We start from the raw sequence: 21479 nt of genomic DNA on the forward strand, positions 1-21479 counted from the left end.
GGGGAAATAAACGCACTTTAAGATGTTCAATGTTTAAGGTCACTTTTTGCTCGGCCTGGGTGATATGGCCTAAAAATAAATTATCCGATTTTTTAACAAAAAATGTGATTTACGATTTTTTTTCCCGGATAAATTTCGCTACTTTTTAAAGAAACCAATAAATACAAACGACAGTTTTTCTCTTATTTTGTCAAAAACTAGTTGTTTGAAATGACAATGCATCTTCAAATACAAAATTCGATTTTGTGTTGTTTTTTTTTGTTTTTTTTTAGACCAGAAGTTAATGGTACTTTTTATGCAATCATTTTTAAATAACTAAATTAAGAGCTTCTTCTGGGAGGCAATACTTATGCTTGAATAAAAATAGAAAAATGTAGCATTGTACATTGCATGCATATAATTAATCTCCAACATTTAGATAAAGCGCAAATGTTAAACTTGTCTTGAAAAACATACTTTTGTAAATAAAAATGTAGTATTACACATTACATGCAAATAAATTCAAATAAATCAATAAAGATACCAATAATTAGGGATGTCCGATAATGGCTTTTTGCCGATATCCGATATTCCGATGTTGTCCAACTCTTTAATTACCGATACCGATATCAACCGATATATGCAGTCGTGGAATTAACACGTTATTATGCCTAATTTGGACAACCATGTATGGTGAAGATAAGGTACTTTTAAAAAAAATAAATAAAATAAGATAACTAAATTTAAAAAAAATTCTTGAATAAAAAAGAAAGTAAAACAATATAAAAACAGTTACATAGAAAGTAGTAATTAATGAAAATGAGTAAAATTAACTGTTAAAGGTTAGTACTATTAGTGGAGCAGCAGCACGCACAATCATGTGTGCTTACGGACTGTATCCCTTGCAGACTGTATTGATATATAATGTAGGAACCAGAATATTGATAACAGAAAGAAATGGGGGGAGGGAGTTTTTTTGGGTTGGTGCACTAATTGTAAGTGTATCTTGTGTTTTTTATGTTGATTTAATTTAAAAAAAAAACAAAAAAACAAACAAAAAAAAAACGATACAGATAATTAAAAAAAACGATACCGATAATTTCCGATATTAAATTTTAACGCATTTATCGTCCCTACCAATAATCATTAAATAGTAATACAAATCAATCAGTTCAAAAAAGTTTGAACTTAAAACTTCTGTTTTGAACAAATAAAAATGAAGTATTGTACATTGTATGCAAATAAATAAAACATGATATAGTATTATTAAGGGGATAAACGCAGGCTGGGTCCTTGTTAGTGTGTACAGATGTTAAAGACGAGGTACACTTTGTTGCACATGTAGTATACCACTATATTGATGATTAAATGTCTTATAATTACACAAGAGTTATGCAGCTGTCCGGTTTGGATGTGCAGAACGACTGCTTTAGTGCATTCTTCTCTTTATTATCATACTGTACATGGTAGCTTATGTAAAGCATTACGCTGCTTCTGAGGTGGAGTTTGTTGTTGTTGTTGTGGTCTTGTTTGCCTTGTGAAGAGCTGTAATTCCCACACTGGGCTTAATGCTGGAGTAAGTTTGTTGTGCCGCTGCCTTTTTTTTTTTTTAACAGAATTTTTGCAGCGTTCAGTCACTTGTCCCACACATTTTGCCGCAAATCTAAGCCACTGACAACACTTGTCTCACTCTCGTCAGCGTTAGCCGTGTTTTGCTCGGCTTGTGGATCTCCGCTAAAGTAGCAAAGGGGCGAGGGCTACAGAAGCTCAAGAGAGCAAAAAATATGCCGAAGTAAGAGGAGAAAAACTTTTTTATTTATTTATTTAAAATAGTCTGAAACAAAAAACTCAAATTTATCGATAAATCGCACAGGCTTAATAGTCCAAATAACTAAAAGTTGTTTACCTTCCAATTACAGTACAATGCCTAACAATTCTTCAGTAATGAAGAAAAAAAGTTATGACAATATTTTATGAAGGTTAAAATGTTACTTAGTGCTGCTTTAAGAGAGACGAGTTCCTCAGCAGCAGACATTGCAACAACTTAATTGAATCTATTTATCTTTCTTTGAACAATATGTTCATTCAGCATCTAGCACAGCGGTGTCCAAACTTTTTCCACTTGATATTTTTCATTATCAAAACCAATACAATACAATGGTTCCCCTAAAGCAGGGGTCACCAACCTTTTTGAAAGCAAGAGCTACTTCTTGGGTAGTGATTAATGCGAAGGGCTACCAGTTTGATACACACTTCAATAAATTGCCAGAAATAGCCAATTTGCTCAATTTACCTTTAACTCTATGTCATTATTAATAATTAATGATATTTACACTTAATTGAACGGTTTAAAAGAGGAGAAAACATGAAAATAATGACAATTAAATTTTGAAACATAGTTTATCTTCAATTTCGACTCTTTAAAATTCAAAATTCAACCGAAAAAAAGGAGAAAAACTTAAAAAAAGAATTTATGGAACATCATTAGTAATTTTTCCTGATTAAGATTAATTTTAGAATTTTGATGACATGTTTTGAATAGGTTAAAATCCAATCTACACTTTGTTAGAATATATAACAAATTGTACCAAGCTATATTTCTAACAAAGACAAATCATTATTTCTTCTAGATTTTCCAAAACAAACATTTTAAAATAAATTCAAAAGACTTTGAAATAAGATTTAAATTTGATTTTGCAGATTTTCTAGATTTGCCAGAATAATTTTTTTAAATTTTAATCATAATAAGTTTGAAGAAATATTTCACAAATATTCTTTGTCTAAAAAACAGAAGCTAAAATGAAGAATTAAATTAAAATGTATTTATTATTCTTTACAATAATAAACATTTTTTTTACTTGAACATTGATTTAAATTGTCAGGAAAGAAAAGGAAGGAATTTAAAAGGTAAAAAGGTATATGTGTTTAAAAATCCTAAAATCATTTTTAAGGTTGTATTTTTTCTCTAAAATTGTCTTTCTGAAAGTTATAAGAAGCAAAGTTAAAAAAAATTAATGAATTTATTTAAACAAGTGAGACCAAGTCTTTAAAATATTTTCTTGGATTTTCAAATTCTATTTGAGTTTTGTCTCTCAGAATTAAAAATGTCGGGCAAAGCGAGACCAGCTTGCTAGTAAATAAATACAATTAAAAAAATAGAGGCAGCTCACTGGTAAGTGCTGCTATTTGAGCTATTTTTAGAACAGGCCGGCGGGCTACTCATCTGGTCCTTACGGGCTACCTGGTGCCCGCGGGCACCGCGTTGGTGACCCCTGCCCTAAAGTATTGGTACCATTTAAATGTTAAAAATAAGTCATATTATTATTTATATATTTTTTTTAACTGCATGCTTGCAGCCAATCAATCCTTAGATTAACTTCAGGACTATCTGTCAATATAAAGTTGTTGTTTTTTTGTTTCATGCCCTTTTTGCCAAAGAAAACCCTGTTTTTATAGTAAAAAAAAAATCATTATTTTCCCCCAAAAAATGTCATTTGATGTGGAGTAAATGGAGCCTTAAATAGGTAAATAATTAAAAAAAACAAAAGTTATTGGGGATACAAACAGGTCCCATTCATAAGTGTTAAAAATAGGTCATACTTCTTTTTTTAACTTTCAACACTTAAAGGCCTACTGAAATGAATTTTTTTTATTTAAACGGGGATAGCAGATCTATTCTATGTGTCATACTTGATCATTTCGCGATATTGCCATATTTTTGCTGAAAGGATTTAGTATAGAACAACGACGATAAAGATTGCAACTTTTGGTATCTGATAAAAAAAAGGCTTGCCCCTACCGGAAGTAGCGTGACGTAGTCAGTTGAACATATACGCAAAGTTCCCTATTGTTTACAATGATGGCCGCATGAAGTGAGAGAGATTCGGACCGAGAAAGCGACAATTTCCCCATTAATTTGAGCGAGGATGAAAGATTTGTGGATGAGTAAAGTGCAAGTGAAGGACTAGTGGGGAGTTGAAGCTATTCAGATAGGGAAGATGCTGTAAGAGCCGGGGGTGACCTGATATTCAGCTGGGAATGACTACAACAGTAAATAAACACAAGACATATATATACTCTATTAGCCACAACACAACCAGGCTTATATTTAATATGCCACAAATTAATCCTGCATAAAAACACCTGCGTGTTTGTTATGCTAGCTCCTAGCTCCTCTGCTAGCTCCTAGCTCCATAGAACACGCCAATACAATTCAAACACCTGATCAACACACACCATCACTCAGCCCAAAAGACCGTTTCCTTAACCCAAGGTTCATAAAGCTTATATATTTTTAAAAAGTTACGTACGTGACGCGCACATACGGTCAAGTTATCGAATGTTTAGCAGCCAAGGCTGCATACTCACGGTACCTGATATTCAGCTGGGAATGACTACAACAGTAAATAAACACAAGACATATATATACTCTATTAGCCACAACACAACCAGGCTTATATTTAATATGCCACAAATTAATCCTGCATAATAACACCTGCGTGTTTGTTATGCTAGCTCCTAGCTCCTCTGCTAGCTCCTAGCTCCATAGAACACGCCAATACAATTCAAACACCTGATCAACACACACAATCACTCAGCCCAAAAGACCGTTCACCTAACCCAAGGTTCATAAAGCTTATATATTTTTAAAAAGTTACGTACGTGACGCGCACGTAGGTACGGTATGTGTTATGCTAGCTCCTCTGCTAGCTCCTAGCTCCATAGAACACGCCAATACAATTCAAACACATGATCAACACACACAATCACTCAGCCCAAAAGACCGTTCACCTAATCCAAGGTTCATAAAGCTTATATATTTTTAAAAAGTTACGTACGTGACGCGCACGTAGGTACGGTACGTGTTATGCTAGCTCCTCTGCTAGCTCCTAGCTCCATAGAACACGCCAATACAATTCAAACACATGATCAACACACACAATCACTCAGCCCAAAAGACCGTTCACCTAACCCAAGGTTCATAAAGCTTATATATTTTAAAAAAGTTACGTACATACGCAAAAAAAAAGCCAAAGCTGCATACTCACAGTAGCACGTCTGCGTCTTTGTCATCCAAATCAAAGTAATCCTGGTAAGAGTCTGTGTTGTCCCAGTTCTCTACAGGCGTCTGTGTATCCAAATCAAAAGTCCTCCTGGTTAGAGTCTCTGTTATCCGAGTTCTTCCATCTTGACTGCATCTTTCGGGAATGTAAACAAAGAAGCGCCGGCTGTGTACTGTTGTGGCTGACTACGTTCGAAAAATACGTCCATTTCGCACCGACAACTTTCTTCTTTGCTTGCTTGGCTTCCTTCTCCATAATGCAATGAACATGATTGAAACAGATTCACGAACACAGATGTCCAGAATACTGTGGAATTATGAAATGAAAACAGAGCTTTTTCGTATCGACTTCAATGTGGAAGGCATACCCGTGTTCGCCGGGCTACGTCACGCGCATACGTCATCCTCAGAGGCGTTTCGAACCGGAAGTTTAGCGGCAAATTTAAAATGTCACTTTATAAGTTAACCCGGCCGTATTGGCATGTGTTATAATGTTAAGATTTCATCATTGATATATAAACTATCAGACTGCGTGGTCGGTAGTAGTGGCTTTCAGTAGGCCTTTAAGTAGGGCCGCAACAACTAATCGATTAAATCGATTATAAAAATAGTTGGCGATTAATTTAGTCATCGATTCGTTGGATCTATGCTATGCGCAGAGGCAATTTTATTTTATTTGTATTTTTTTAAATAAACCTTTATTTATAAACTGCAACATGTACAAACAGCTGAGAAACAATAATCAAAATAAGTATGGTGCCAGTATGCTGGTTTTTTTCAATAAAATACCGGAAAGGATGGAAATATAGTCTGTCTCTTTTATCCGATTAGTAATCGATTAATCGATTATCAAATTAATCGTTAGTTGCAGCCCTACACTTAAGTCTGTGAATCAACTTCAGAACTGTCTATTATACATTTTTATGACTTATTAGGGTCCGCATGTACCCTGTATAAAGGACTCCCACAGGGAGTCCTTTGTACAGGTTACAAAGGAACCTATTGTTATTGTAAGGTTTATTATTATTATACCGGCCGCCTCTTCGAGCTGCAATTTGACCCACTTAACATGCTTCAAAACTCACCAAATTTGACACACACATCAGGACCTGCGAAAATTGCAAGTTAATAAAAAAACCAAACCCCAAAAATCAAAATTGCGCTCTAGCGCCCCCTAGGAAAAAACAAAAACAAACTGCCTGTAACTCCCACTAGGAAGGTCGTAGAGACATGAAACAAAAACCTGTATGTAGGTCAGACTTAGACCTACATTTCATAATTTTACATCCTCGGGCAAAAACCAACAGGAAGTTGGCAATTTCCCCTTCAAGACAAAATTGTACTAAAAAAACAAATTTTTGCCTCTTTGAGCTGTAATTTGACCCCCTTAAAATACTTCAAAACTCACCAAAATTCTCACACACATCGGGACTGCTGGAAATTGCGATCTAAAAAAAAAACCGAACCCCAAAGCTCAAAAATTGCGCTCGAATAAAACCGAGACAAAACTGCTTTTTTGAGGAAAACTCAGACAAAACTGCTTGTAACTTCCGGTAGGAACGTCTTAGAGACATGAAACAAATACCTCTATGTAGGTCTCACCTAGACCTACATTTCATAGATTGACATCCTTCAGCAAAAATCAACAGGAAGTTTGCTATTCCTCCTTCAAAACAAAATTTTTGTTACAACCGGTCACCAAACATCAAACGTTATCTCCTCCGAGGGCATTTGTCGTTTCGGCTTCAAACTGCTACAGGAGAGAGATTGAACCCTTCTGATTAAAAGTTGTGGACGGCGTTTTGATACGTGCTACCGTTTTGATTTTACGAGCCTTCAAAGACCCGCAGCACTAAAGTTGCTCCGCTGCTGTGATTTTACGCGCCTTCAAAGAAAACAACCACTGTGCCGCAACACCTAGGAAAAAGACAGTCACAACTTCCTCTAACTCCCAGTACGAATATCGTAGAGACACGAAACAAAAACCTCTATGTAGGTCTCACTCAGGACTACCAATGGACAAAAGTATTGGGACACCTAAGACTAGCACCTGCCAAAATGCGGACCCGACCAACGCTGCTTGCAGCTTTAATTAATGTTTGTTTTATGTAATTTTTGTCGAAAAAACCCCCAGTTTTTTTAATATGGCAATATTTCCCCCCAGAAATATTTGATGTGAAGTAATTGGACTCTTAAACAGGTCAATCATTTATAACACTGATTTTGATTAATTATTATTTGAGCAATGACAAAAAAAGAAAGAGAAAAATCAAAAAATAAACCGTCTGCATGGCAGCTTTGTGTTATTAGAGTCAACACTTTCTTGTTACATTTCACCCGTTTGCTCTTGTATTACACTTATTTTTGTAACAGTATTTTTAGAACGATGCTGGGCTGTTAAAAAATGAGCTCACACTTTGGACACGCCTGGTCTAGAATCTCCTAGATGTATCCTAAACGTGAGGTACCTCATCTCGGAGTTTGCGGATGAGCTCGGTGTCGTTGTGGTGAGTCTTGATGACTTCCGCCTTGCCGCTGGCGAGGTGGGAGGCGCTCTCGATGAGGTCGGGTCTCAGAGTCCCCTGAGCCAAAAGAACCTCCTCGGGTTTCAGATTCATTTCTCCTATCACTTCGTTGGCCACCTGTGAAGTGACAGCATGCGCCAGGTGTGATGTTTGGAAGTTACCAACCAGGAAATTAGATAAACTACCTTACCTTCACAAATGTATCTCCAATTATTTTCCTTTTCTCCTCTGGGTTGGTGGTCATATTCAAGGTCTTACTGATGCGTTTCCGGGGCGTCCGGTCTTCCTCCGAGATGGGAAGCGTGGTTGTTCCGTTGTAGAAGGTGTGTGAGGCGTTCACCACTGAACAATGGAAGACCAGGAAACAGACTTGCTTAGGGAGTACTTACAATAGCCCAAAATGCAACTTTTTCACTTCTGATACATTGGAGCCTTGAATATTGGCCAACATGTTATTGATCTGATACGATATTAGAACGAATCATAGAAGGCGCTTCCCCTTTTCAAATACACCTGGAATGTTGGCTCTGTTCCGTGATGCTGAACGCAGCGACTTTCAGGCCTATGGACAGACACGCACCCCTGGACTAGTACTACACATCCTCAAAGCCCCATCCCGCCCCCCGTAGTATGATGGACAGCAGAGCAGCGCTGGAAGCCCTACGTTGCAAATATGCAATTTTATGTGTCGTAATATACTGTATATACTCAAGCTTTTTTCCTGGTCTCAAACTGAGCCCCCATGTAGGACTTTAGTTTGGGATTTGCTTTTATCTCCTCCTCCTCTACCCATGTTTACCTTTTTACCTGCCTACTTTTTACGGGGCGCCCGCCCCATCAGTCTACCCTGATGTTAATCAGGGTAGATTTCAATCAAACCAGGGCCGTGAACGCTCGCGTCTCCTGAAGTTTCTCCATTAAAATCTCTCGTCTGTTCTTAAACAGGTTGTACAGTAGAGATGCGCGGATAGGCAATTATTTCATCCGCAACCGCATCACAAAAGTCGTCATCCACCCGAACTAACATTTTAACAAAACCACAACCGCCCGCCACCCACCCGCTGTTATATATCTATCTAATATAGATAAGGCTGAAACGACGCGTCGACATAGTCGTCATCGGTTACGTAAATACGTCGACGCCGTTTTTGTGCGTCGACGCGTCGCATATTTACGTCACACTACCGTCATGGCGGAGCGCAAAGCAGACTGTGCGAGCGAGGGGAAAAACGCACGCCAAAAGTGGTCAAAAGTGTGGGAGTATTTCAACACACGGCCTAATAATGTTGTTGTATGCACACTGTGTCGAGCGGAAATGGCCTATCATAGCAGCACAACGACTATGAACGAACATTTGAAAAGAAAACCATCAACCATCAACTAGTCAATCGTCCGCGTTAGCATACGTTGTCATCATTACACAAAAACATGAATGTGTCATTTGTATCTGCTAGGGGCGTAACGGTACGTGTTTTGTATTGAAACGTTTCGGTACGGGGCTTTCGGTTCGGTACGGGGGTGTACCGAACGAGTTTCTAAGCTAAAGCTAACTTTAGCTGCTAAAGTCTTAACAAGTTGCTTTGCTCCTCTGCCTCTGTCTCAGCACGCAGCATTGTCCCACCCATACAACCATCTGATTGGTACACACGAAGCATTACCAGCCAATCAGCAGTGCGTATTCATAGCGCATGTAGTCAGTGCTTCAGCGTGGAGCAGATAGGTGTTTAGCAGGTGAGCATCAGGCAGCGGACTCTCCCCAAATGATAATAAACACCTCCCAGTCAACTACTAGTAACATCACTATGAGCCCGTTGACCTTCTAGAAACTTAAACTGCAGCTCAGCTCACTCGCAGTCCTGGCTTGAGGTGAAGGCTACCGGTAATTAGCTCTCACTTCCAGCCACATCGACCCCTTCTGAGCGCCTATTTTCAGCTGCTGGGAATATTGTAAACAAGAAAAGAACCAGAGCATGTAGACATGCTAACCTTTCTTCATTACAACTGTTAGTCACTCACTGGAATGAGTAGAATTGGTTATTGTGTACTGTGTTGGACTGGATGTTTATTTTGCACATTTTAAAAGCTATACTTAATGTTTACAGTGTTCCAGAATATTTAGATTGGCACTTTTTTGTATTGGATGTTTATCTTTATTTTTGCACATTTTAGCAAATAAGCAATACTTTCACTTTTGTTGAAATGTTTGCACAGTTGTTACAGAATATTGCGTTTTGCACTTTTTTGTATTGGATGTTTATCTTTATTTTTGCACATTTTAAAGCAAAATAAGCAATACTTTTACTTTTGAAATGCTTATACTATTGCAGAATATTAAGATTTGCACTGGATGTTGACTTTTATATTTGCACATTAAAAAGCAAATAAGCCACTTTTAATTTTGTTAAATGTTAAAAGTTTTAAATGCTTACATTGTTACAGAATATTTTGTCATGTTGTTGTCAATGTTGACTGAGTAGCCATACTTTTTTTTTTTTGTAAATAAAAGCCATGCCTTTTGAAAAAACTGGCCTACTTTTATTTTTTCATCTTCATTTTAAATAAAATAAAATAAAAAATAATCGGTAAAAGGAAAAATAATCTATAGATTAACCGATAATCGAAAAAAATAATCTATAGATTAATCGATAGAAAAATAATCGTTAGCTGCAGCCTTAAATATAGACGACGCAAGGCATTCCTGTTAAAGAAAGGAGACTGATCCAATGCAGTAGAGACATTCAATGCGTGCCAAAAAATACATAGTTAAATGTTGTTACCCACATACAAAAAACGAGCAGCACTCTTGGAAACAGGCAAATATTCATCAGGCACTGCTGCAGCTGTCACGCCAAATTTCTTCCCCCTACAAAAACCTCCCCCCCATTTACTTCCGTGGTCATTGACAGCGATTGATAGCACTTCGGCTTTGACTGCACGTCGCTGGAAGGATACTTCGTCTTTGGCAGCTGCTGGAATTTGAAGAAATCGATTGGGGGTTTTTTGTACAGGCGCGAAACAGGACAGTCGCGTGCGGGTTAAGGACCCCCGGCAACTTTGTGACTTTATTGGACGCAGCCCCGGAAGTAAATGGGGGTGGGGAGGTTTTTGTAGGGGGGGAAGAAATTTGGTGTGACAGCTGCAGCAGTGCCTGATGAATATTTGCCTCGTTCAAAGAGTGCTGCTCGTTTTTCGTATGTGGGTAACAACATTTAACTATGTATTTTTTTTTCTGAATTGGTTCAACCGCCACCCGCCCGAATCTATTTAAAATTATTTTTTTCGTCATGCATCCGCCCGACCCGCGGACTATCCGCGGAGTCCGCGGTTGTGTCCGCAAACCGCGCATCTCTATTGTACAGTAAACAAAGTTGTGCTTCCTAAGTGCAATGACAAAAAAGCTCTTCCAAAGCTTACATTATTTTGTACAGTGGAATGTTACAAAAAGTTTTGATCCGAGTGAAAAGAGTCAAACAGAGAACAATGGTAGGTGTGAAAAACACTAACCTATTTATTGTTGACCGTTTACAATGGACGTATGCTGTCTTTAAGTTGAAGTGGAGTGGTAGTTTGTGTTTTGTGACACCACGTGGTAATAATTAATTAAATTAAGCTCTGACAGAGTAAGTTTAATGATGCGCACACACTCTGCAGGACTGCTTGTATCGCACATGATTAGGGTTGCAAAATTCCAGGAATATTCAAAGTTGGAATCTTTCCATGGGAATTAATGAAAATATATGGGAATTAACGGGAAATTAATGGGAATAAACATTGAATGCAACATGCAGCATGATTATTAGCTAAAACACCCTGATTTCATGCAAATTCAGTAGAATTTCAACCATGCACTGTGCATTCCTCCATCACATGTGCAGTGCATTCTTCCATCACATGCACAGATAATTGCCAGCATGCTACACACTACAGCAGGGCTATTGAGGCCACACTAGTATTGGAGCCCAAGGACTGGTAAGTGTTGAGGATATACCTGGGGTAAATATATTTGATCTATGGTATTTAAGTGTAATAGAGGTGTAATTGCTTGTTACTGTATGACTGTAGACTACTCCAGCAGACTTCCACTCAAACTAGCTAGCTGTTCCTGTACTTGTTCAATGATTTTGGGGCCAATATCTCTAGCTAGCTAGGTTCATGTACCACCACCAGTCTCATAATGAACCAAAAATATTTCTCTGTTAGCTGTAATGCTAATTTTGTCTATGTTAAATCCCATTCATTTATGCTAACGTTAACGATCCGAATTTACCTTTTGTGATCTGTAAAGTTCAACCGGCAAATACTAAATCAAAAGGTGTAGTTTCCTCTGCCTTCTGTTCTGCGAGCCATTCTGTTGTCATACAAGAATGTAGCTTATAGTTTGATTTAGCACGCTGATTGACTGTTCATTTATTCATCTAGCCTATTTCTATTCATTTGTCCATCGGTAAAATATTTTTAAAGACTACTCCAGTTGTTTAGCTGACTATTTACATCTGTGTGTGGCATTGCATTAGTGTTTTACAAGAATAAATCAATACAAAAAGAATAATGCCATGTATGACGTGTGGAGACATTTTACCCCAACCAATGTAGGCGGAAAGGTTGTGTACATTTGCAAATACTGTGCAAAGAGCTACGTCAAAAATGCCAGCAGCGTATAGACAAGTGCACAATAATATATCATTATTGTAATTACCCATTAATTCCCATGGACGGTGTCCAACTTTGAATAATCAAAAAATGGTCAATATTTCCACGCTTAACTTCCCTTGGTAAATTTCTGGAAAGTTTCCACCCCTTTGCAACCCCACACATGATATCACACGCAAGTAAACACGCTGCAGGGCTGCTTGTATCGCACATGATATCACACGCAAGTAAACACTGCAGGGCTGCTTGTATCACACATTTTACAGGCAAGCACATGTAATCCAATACTTGTTTTTTTTGCTGATATCAAATCGGGACACCCCTGATGCTAATAATACACCTCAAACACGACACATTTGGCTACCCAGCACAGTACACTTCCCTTCCTTCGGCACAAATGAAAACCCCCGGAGAGGGAATGGCGACCAAGTCCAGCATGGTACGAGTGGCCGAGTGCGAGACTGCAAACATCCACACTTACCTTTGAGTTTGATGCCCAATTTGGTAAGGGCCTCCTCCACGCTCTGACTCTCTCTCTTCCTCATGAAGCCGTTGTCGATGTGCACGGCGATCACTTGGTCCTGGTTCAACGCCTTGTTGAGGAGAGCCGTGCACACCGTAGAGTCCACGCCGCCACTCAGCAGCACCTGAAGCCACAGAAGTGACAGTCAACACTGGTTTCATCTCTGCCACATCTGACATCAGCAGGCATGTCATTTGGACTTCATGAAAAAGACTGAAAATAATCCAGGGATCTGGGGGCCAAGATAATTATAGCCAATTTCTGTCTCTTTGACTTCCTCTCCACTTCTAACTGCTCCAAATGCAAACACCATAAAGAGTACAAACAATGTTTATCATATGAGCTAACTTCCTTTATTTGTAAAGCCACTTGTGGCTTACAGCATGAAATAAAATATCTTGCAGATATGTTGTTTGTTTCAAAAAGATTCAACTATTCAATGTTAAAAAACTTAAAGAGTATAAATAATGAACAAAATGTCAGCTACTGTCTTGTTGTAAAACAGCAATGAAAATGAAAGTTAGCATTTAGACAGGCTATACCAGGGGTCACCAACGCGGTGCCCGCGGGCACCAGGTAGCCCGTAAGGACCAGATGAGTAGCCCGCTGGCCTGTTCTAAAAATAGCTCAAATAGCAACACTTACCAGTGAGCTGCCTCTATTTTTTAAATTTTATTTATTTACTAGCAAGCTGGTCTCGCTTTGCTTGACATTTTTAATTCTAAGAGAGACAAAACTCAAATAGAATTTGAAAATCCAAGAAAATATTTTAAAGACTTGGTCTTCACTTGTTTAAATAAATTCATTATTTTTTTACTTTGCTTCTTATAACTTTCAGAAAGACAATTTTAGAGAAAAAATACAACCTTAAAAATGATTTTAGGATTTTTAAACACATATACCTTTTTACCTTTTAAATTCCTTCCTCTTCTTTCCTGACAATGTAAATCAATGTTCAAGTAAAAAAAATGTTTTTTATTGTAAAGAATAATAAATACATTTTAATTTAATATCATCATTTTAGCTTCTGTTTTTTCAACAAAGAATATTTGTGAAATATTTCTTCAAACTTATGATTAAAATAAAAAAAAATGATTCTGGCAAATCTAGAAAATCTGTAGAATCTAATTTAAATCTTATTTCAAAGTCTTTTGAATTTCTTTTTTTTTTAAAATTCTGGAAAATGTAGAAGAAATAATGATTTGTCTAGCTTGGTCCAATTTGTTATATATTCCAACAAAGTGTAGATTGGATTTTAACCTATTTAAAACATGTCATGAAAATTCTAAAATTAATCTTAATCAGGAAAAATTACTAATGATGTTCCATAAATTCTTTTTTGAATTAGCTAGTTTTTTTTTGTTTTTTTTCGGTTGAATTTTGATTTTTAAAGAGTCGAAATTGAAGATAAACTATGTTTCAAAATTTAATTGTCATTTTTTTCGTGTTTTCTCCTCTTTTAAACCATTCAATTAAGTGTACATATCATTAATTATTAATAATAACATAGAGTTAAAGGTAAATTGAGCAAATTTGGCTATTTCTGGCAATTTATTTAAGTGTGTGTCAAACTGGTAGCCCTTCGCATTAATCAGTACCCAAGAAGTAGCTCTTGGTTTCAAAAAGGTTGGTGACCCCTGGGCTATACTGTAGCAAACATGTCTGCCACAATCATGTGTTCTTAAATGTGTATTCCACCTCTTCCATGTAGAGAGCAGTTAACAAAGTCAAATGAATGTTTTATCATACATTTGTCCAAATGTGGCCAAGTAGAAACATTGTGGGTTTCCTGGACGTGGTCTCCATGGCTAAAAGAAACATCTAAGGAAGAGAATCCCTCTGCCATCATCCTGTCCCTAATGTTTTTGCCCTAATCTTAACTAGGGCTGCAACTAACGATTAATTTGATAATCGATTAATCTGTCAATTATTACTTCGATTAATCGATTAATAATCGGATAAAAGAGACAAACTACATTTCTATCCTATCCAGTATTTTATTGAAAAAAAACAGCATACTGGCACCATACTTATTTTGATTATTGTTTCTCAGCTGTTTGTAAATGTTGCCGTTTATAAATAAAGGTTTAGTAATAAAAAAATAATAATAAAAATAAAAATAAATAAAAAATTATTTAAAAAAAAAAAACCTCTGCGCATGCGCATAGCATAGATCCGACGAATCGATGACTAAATTAATCGGCAACTATTTTAATAATTGATTTTAAACAATTTAATCAATTAGTTGTTGCAGCCCTAATCTTAACCAATCGTGACTCATAATAGTAAACAATCATGGACGTTCTTATACTGTATGTAAACCAACCAATCATCATTGATGTTTCCTGTATAGTTTGTGGAGTTGCTTCGCTACGTAGCTTCCATTTTTAACTTCATAATTTATGGAAAACCGTAGATTTTTACCACTGGATTATGAAAAACTGTCCTAATTACGGGAAAACCGTAGTTGTTGGCAGGTATGGCAAAGACACGGATCAAGATTTTAACACACATTGTCGGTCGGAAAAAACGAAAAATATTATTTTATATTTTTAGAGACAAAAAAGACAGATTTCCGACTATAGAGGGAAAAATCTCATGCCTGCTGGCTATGAATAATAAAAACTATAACGGACAAAACTACTTTGCAGCACCAACCTAGCACAAACAAATGGGACACCTCCCTGCTTGACACTCAGCATCAAGGGTTGGAATTGGGGGTTAAATCACCAAAAATGATTCCCGGGCGCGGCCACTGCCCACTGCTCCCCTCAACTCCCAGGGGGTGAACAAGGGGATGGGTTAAATGCAGAGGACACATTTCACCACACCTAGTGTGTGTGTGACAATCATTGGTACTTTAACATTTAGGGAGACGTTGAGAAGTTAGGGGGCCGCTTATTAACAATAACACGCTCACGTTAACTTTATTAAAAGTTAATAACAAAAATATAATAATTGAATTGCATCACCGCTTGGGACAATTTGAGGGATATTTTGACAAGGTGTGTGTTGGATGACATCACCAGTCAGAAAATGTATTTTACACCAACTTACAAAGCATAACAGATGCCTGCATCAGGCGATTGTAAAGATAACATCTGGGCTGACATTACTGCCAACATTTCAATAGAACGTGACGAGCCAAGCAGCTCTCCTTTATATCCTCCACACTCCCCCGAGATGAGGCCCACTTTCAAAAGGCACTTAGGAAGTCACCTGGCACTTTCCCCAGAGAAATATTTCATTGTGAGAGTTTCATTGGCTCCACTGATGTTTTCGTTAGGTTTCTGAGTGGCGAACACACTCGACTTGTGGCTATATAATTTAGGGCTATATAAATAAACATTGATTGATTGATTGATTGACTTGAGGATGGTACCAGCATAGACATTTGACCTCTCATGCGCGTTCACCCACCAGCACTTTGGACTTGCCGACTTTTTCTTTGATGTCACTGATGCAGGCCTGCTGGCGGTTCTGTACGGTGAAGTTACTGCTGCACCCCGCTATCTCAAACAGGAAGTTGCGAAGCATGTCTACGCCTCGCTCCGTCAGGTCCACCTCGGGGTGAAACTGAGTTCCGTACAGCTTCTTCTGTTCGTTGGCGATACCTGTTGGCCCAAACACGTGAGCAGGAGGAGGCCAGTAGCCGTGATGCCATCGAAAGATAGTCCTAACTATCGTCTCCGACTGATTGTCGAAGACAATATTTGGCATTTCAGCAGATACAATATACTGTATACACATTAGGGTTGTCTCGATACCGGTACCAAAATGTATTTTGATACTTTGCTAAATAAAGGGGACTACAAAAAATTGCATTATTGGCTTTATTTAAATTTAAAAATCTGAGTGTACATAAACATATGTTTATTATTGCAATTTAGTCCTTAAATAAAATAGTGAACATACCGTAATTTCCGGACTATAAGCCGCACCTGACTATAAGCCGCACCAGCTAAATTTAGGGGAAAATACAGATTGCTCCATTTATAAGCAGCACCCGACTATAAGCCGCACCTGACTATAAGCCGCACCAGCTAAATTTAGGGGAAAATACAGATTGCTCCATATATAAGCCGCACCTGACTATAAGCCGCAGGGTTTTGATGTGTAATTAGCGTAGTATATAGGGGTTCCTGCTACCACGGAGGGGATTGTCGGGACAGAGATGACTGTTTGGGAACGCAAAGCGTCCCATTTATTAACAATAAATCTTTCAATCATTCAATCAAACTTTCACATCTTTGACATGGCGAACAGCATTCGTGCAGAGTACAAATAATACGACGGTGCAAAGTAATACAAAGTGCTCGCCTGTACATTATCAAAATAACCAGCCTACCGGTATAAGAAAAGTCAGTCTTTAATCATTGTGTCATCGTCTTCCTCCTGCATACTAAAACCACCAAAATCCTCTTCGTCGGTGTCGGAGAAGAACAGGCCGTAAATAAGCCGCACCCTTGTATAAGCCGCAGGGACCAGAACGAGGGGAAAAAGTAGCGGCTTATAGTCCGGAAATTACGGGGTACTAGACAACTTGTCTTTTAGTAGTAAGTAAACAAACAAAGACTCCTAATTAGTCCGCTGACATATGCAGTAACATATTGTGTCATTTATACACCTATTATTTTGTCAACATTATGAGGGACAAACTGTAAAAATGGGTTATTAATCTACTTGTTCATTTACTGTCGATATCTGCTTATTTTCTGTTATAATATGTTCTATCTACACTTCTGTTAAAATGTAATAATCACTTATTCTTCTCTTCTGTGATACTTTACATTAGTTTTGGATGATACCACACATTTAGGTATCGATCCGATACCAAGAAGTTACAGGATCATACGTTGGTCATATTCAAAGTCCTCATGTGTCCAGGAAAAACGATTTTGTGACGATAAAAAATATCGATGTAATCATAGTAGCATCGACTAGAAACGCTCTTGTACTTGGTATCATTACAGTGGATGTCAGGTGTAGATTCACCCATGGCATTTTTTTACATTCAGGAGCGCTAGCTTTGGTTAGCGGTGACGCCGGTGAGCTATTGTATCCTCCTACGGTGTGTAGTGAAGCATGTTTAGCTATTCCTCGTCCTGCAGTGATAATGGTACTTGTAAGAAACTTACTTTGTCGCCGTTGAGGCGAGGATTGGTGATTTAGAAGTAGCTAAAACACTGTGGATGGATGTTAGCTGCTAACGAGCTAGCCATGTCTTAAAGCACCTCTTCCTGAGGGTGTTTCAGTGTTATAACTTCACCTTTATCTTTACACCAAAATAAGTCCATTCTCCCTTTTCGGTCTACACACTGTCTGCTTGTAAGTACTCCGTGTGTGTGCGCTGCTGAACATGCTCCTCTGCTCGTAAAACCAGCAATGTCATGGTGACGCGCTGTCATGCCGGTTAAAAAAAATATATAAATAAATAATGATCCAGTACTTTTCAAACAGAGTATAGTACCGTGATACTATACTAGTACCGGTAACCCTAGTTTAGACCCAGTCAAATCTCTGACACTCACCAGCAATGATATGTCCTGATTGGGCCACTACTTTAAAGCCATCAGCCACTTTATCCACACTGTCTCCATGGGTCAGCAGAACCACTTCCTCCTTCTGAAGGCCTCTGATGAGATGACATCCAGCAGGTACAGACCATCAGTGACATGTTTATGAAATATGACAACCAAGAGACTTGAATACCTGAAGAGGGAGCAGGTGTTGTCCACCCCAATACTGAACACGCCGTCTTCCCGGACACATTTTTTGTGTACTGTGCCACCAAAGACTTTATTCATCATCTGGAATTGACAAAGTTGGCAGAAAGGGTTTTACTTTGACATGACGACTCCCGTCTGTTGGTGGAAACACGCTTAAGAACAGGGAGCTGCCAGTTTCCGCCTCCATGCTGCCTGGGAGAAGGGAGCTAATTATGCTTTTATCTCCCTCACTTAGTCTCAATGTGCCCTTGAAGGGGAGGATGATGATGATGGAAGTCCCAGCTGGTCCACGGGAGCAGAACAGCAGCCAGGAATCATGCTGGAGTTTAAGCTCCGCAGCATGAATAATAATCGGCCTCCTTGTATGAATCAATGCCTTTGCCTAATCACAAAGTAGCCCCACAACTTGTGCATACCTGCATTCCGTAGCAAATCCCCAGGACAGGCTTTCCGATGGTGAATATAGCGGGGTCAAACCATGGTGCGTCTTCTGCATACACGGACGCAGGACCCCCTGAAATGATTATTGCCCTAAAAGAGGGGAAAACACAAGGGAACGTTAGTGCAAATGGTGTTTGCGCATTATTGTACTTCCAACACGTGTAATTTGCTTTCCCTCCCCCCCCCCGATCCATTTCCCCGTGGTGCAGTTACTGGTCACATGGTGACATTTCCAAGTGGACCGAAATGCATCACAGTTCCCGTGTCCAATTGGTCAGCGGGGGCGGGGGGCACAAGAACGTACACGGGAGTGAAACAACAGAAATAAACAACATGGAGCAAAATAGTCCTCCGTTGATCATTTACATAAATAAATGGACAACTAGCAGGCAAATAGAAAACAAATAAACTTCCTTTAAAAATAGTCTTACTTCAAGGTTTCTGCTGGTATGAGCAAATCTAATGTAATGCTTTTTAATGCTGCTTAAAACTCATTTAATGCCCACGTTCTACTGTAGATAGTTACTATACGTACTCAAATGCTTACAATTGTCTGTATAAACAAAGTTGTAAGCACTTGGCAGTGATCATCTTGAATCGTTAAAATGTTTACCAGGCATGTGATTTGAACTTAATAAAAAAGACTAGGGATGATTTTTATTTTTTTTATTTTTTATATTGTCTCTGTATTGGTTTTCTATTCATTTATTCTTTGTTTTTATTCAGTCATTGGTGTAGCATAATATTGTTTTTAATATTGTTTTTAATATCGTTTTTAATATTGTTTTTAATATTGTTTTTAACATGGCTCTGCAGCACTTTGGAAACGTTCTTGTTGTGTAAATGTGCTATATAAATAAAGTGGATTGGATTGGATGTCCGATAATGGCTTTTTTGATACCGATATCAACCGATACCGATATATACAGTCGTGGAATTAACACATTATTATGCCTAATTTGGACAACCAGGTATGGTGAAGAAAAGGTCCTTTTTAAAAAAAATTAATAAATTAAAACATTTTCTTGAATAAAAAAAGAAAGTAAAACAATACAAAAACAGTTACATACAAACTAGTTATTAATGAAAATGTGTAAAATGAAGTGTTAAAGGTTAGTACTATTAGTGGAGCAGCAGCACGCACAATCATGTGTGCTTACGGACTGTATCCCTTGCAGACTGTATTGATATATATTGATATATAATGTAGGAAGCAGAATATTAATAACAGAAAGAAACAACCCTTTTGTGTGAATGAGTGTAAATGGGGGAGGGAGGTTTTTGTGGGTTGGCGCACTAATTGTAAGTGTATCTTGTGTTTTTTATGTTGATTTAATTTTTTTTTTTTAAAAAGCTGTTACCGATAATAAAAAACCCAATACCGATAATTTCCGATATTACATTTTAAAGCATTTAATCGGCCGATATTATTGGACATCCATAAAAAAAGACAGAAAATAAGCCGCGGTTCTGGGGGCCACAACCCTTCCCCGACCTGCCCTATCTAGCCTCTGATTGGCCTGTCCCTAATGTTTTACCCTAATCTTAACCAACCGCGACTCATCATAGTCAACCAACCGATCATGGTTGATGTTTCCCGTATAGTTTGTCCCCTGCCCTTGGAGTTGCTTCGCTACGTAGCTGCCATTTTTAACGTCATAATTTTTAATGGAAAACCCTAGTTTTTACCACTGATTATCGAAAACTGTACTCATTACGGGGAAACCGTAGTTGTTGGCAGGTATGGCAAAGAGACGGAACAAGATTTTAACACACAATTTAGGTCGGAAAAAACTAAATATATTTTTTTATATCTTAACATTGATTAAAAAAAAAGACGGATTTCTGACTACAGACGGAAAAATCAACTGCCTGGTTTACATTAGATGTTACACTCCAGAGAATTAGATTTGGCTCACTAAAATGTTTTATGTGACAATGTATATATATTTTTTCCTGCAGTGGTAGCAGCAGCTGCCAGTTGTGATAGCGACAGCAGAAGTTAGTTTGTTAGTCATTTTGCACGTTAACTGCTGCCTGCCTTAATGGCTGACTTGTGATGAGCTAATAGCATGTGTGATTTCACCATGTTGATGCCTATTGAGCATCAACGCCTCTCTGTGTTTACAATCCACGGCTTTTAAACAGGCTTTGAAAAGTTAGCCAGCTAGCCAGCCACTTTTGCTGAAATTTGCTTTCCCCCGACATGCATTTCTTTTCGCGCTTTTGTCACAGCAGTAAAGTGAGTGTTGCTTCAGAGGCCATCGTTTACTACACACAGGAAGACACAAGTGACTTCTGTGTGTTTGTTGTTTTAAATATTTATTAAATAGAAAGTTGATCCATCATCTCCTTCTTATATGTGTTCGATGATCACTTTATACTGTGTTCAAAGTGCACAAACCTTCACTGAAATATGGACTTTTGTCCAGGCTGGAACCTATTACTCATATTTACATTGTTTCTGATGGAAACATTTGCTTCACTAACCGAGCTTTTCTATTTATAAAGCCTGTGGAAGAACCAGTGAAGTTGGTAAATCAACATTCCACTATACTTGACATGGTGAA

General features: G+C 38.0%; 1 protein-coding gene across 2 annotated transcripts in view; it reads right to left on the minus strand.

The window, feature by feature from the left end:
- Positions 1-21479, minus strand: part of gmps (guanine monophosphate synthase) — a 63844-nt gene that overhangs the window by 27064 nt on the left and 15301 nt on the right. For both annotated transcript variants that reach the window (XM_062067295.1, XM_062067294.1), the window contains exons 3-9: positions 18885-18999; positions 18452-18549; positions 18271-18374; positions 16160-16353; positions 12698-12863; positions 7757-7908; positions 7510-7683 (exon numbers count right to left, since the gene is read on the minus strand). In XM_062067295.1, coding sequence (XP_061923279.1) covers positions 7510-7683; positions 7757-7908; positions 12698-12863; positions 16160-16353; positions 18271-18374; positions 18452-18549; positions 18885-18999 — 1003 coding nt within the window. The remainder of the gene's footprint in view (positions 1-7509; positions 7684-7756; positions 7909-12697; positions 12864-16159; positions 16354-18270; positions 18375-18451; positions 18550-18884; positions 19000-21479) is intronic.

This window comes from Entelurus aequoreus, linkage group LG13, assembly GCF_033978785.1.
Source record: "Entelurus aequoreus isolate RoL-2023_Sb linkage group LG13, RoL_Eaeq_v1.1, whole genome shotgun sequence".
Classification (NCBI taxonomy): domain Eukaryota; kingdom Metazoa; phylum Chordata; class Actinopteri; order Syngnathiformes; family Syngnathidae; genus Entelurus; species Entelurus aequoreus.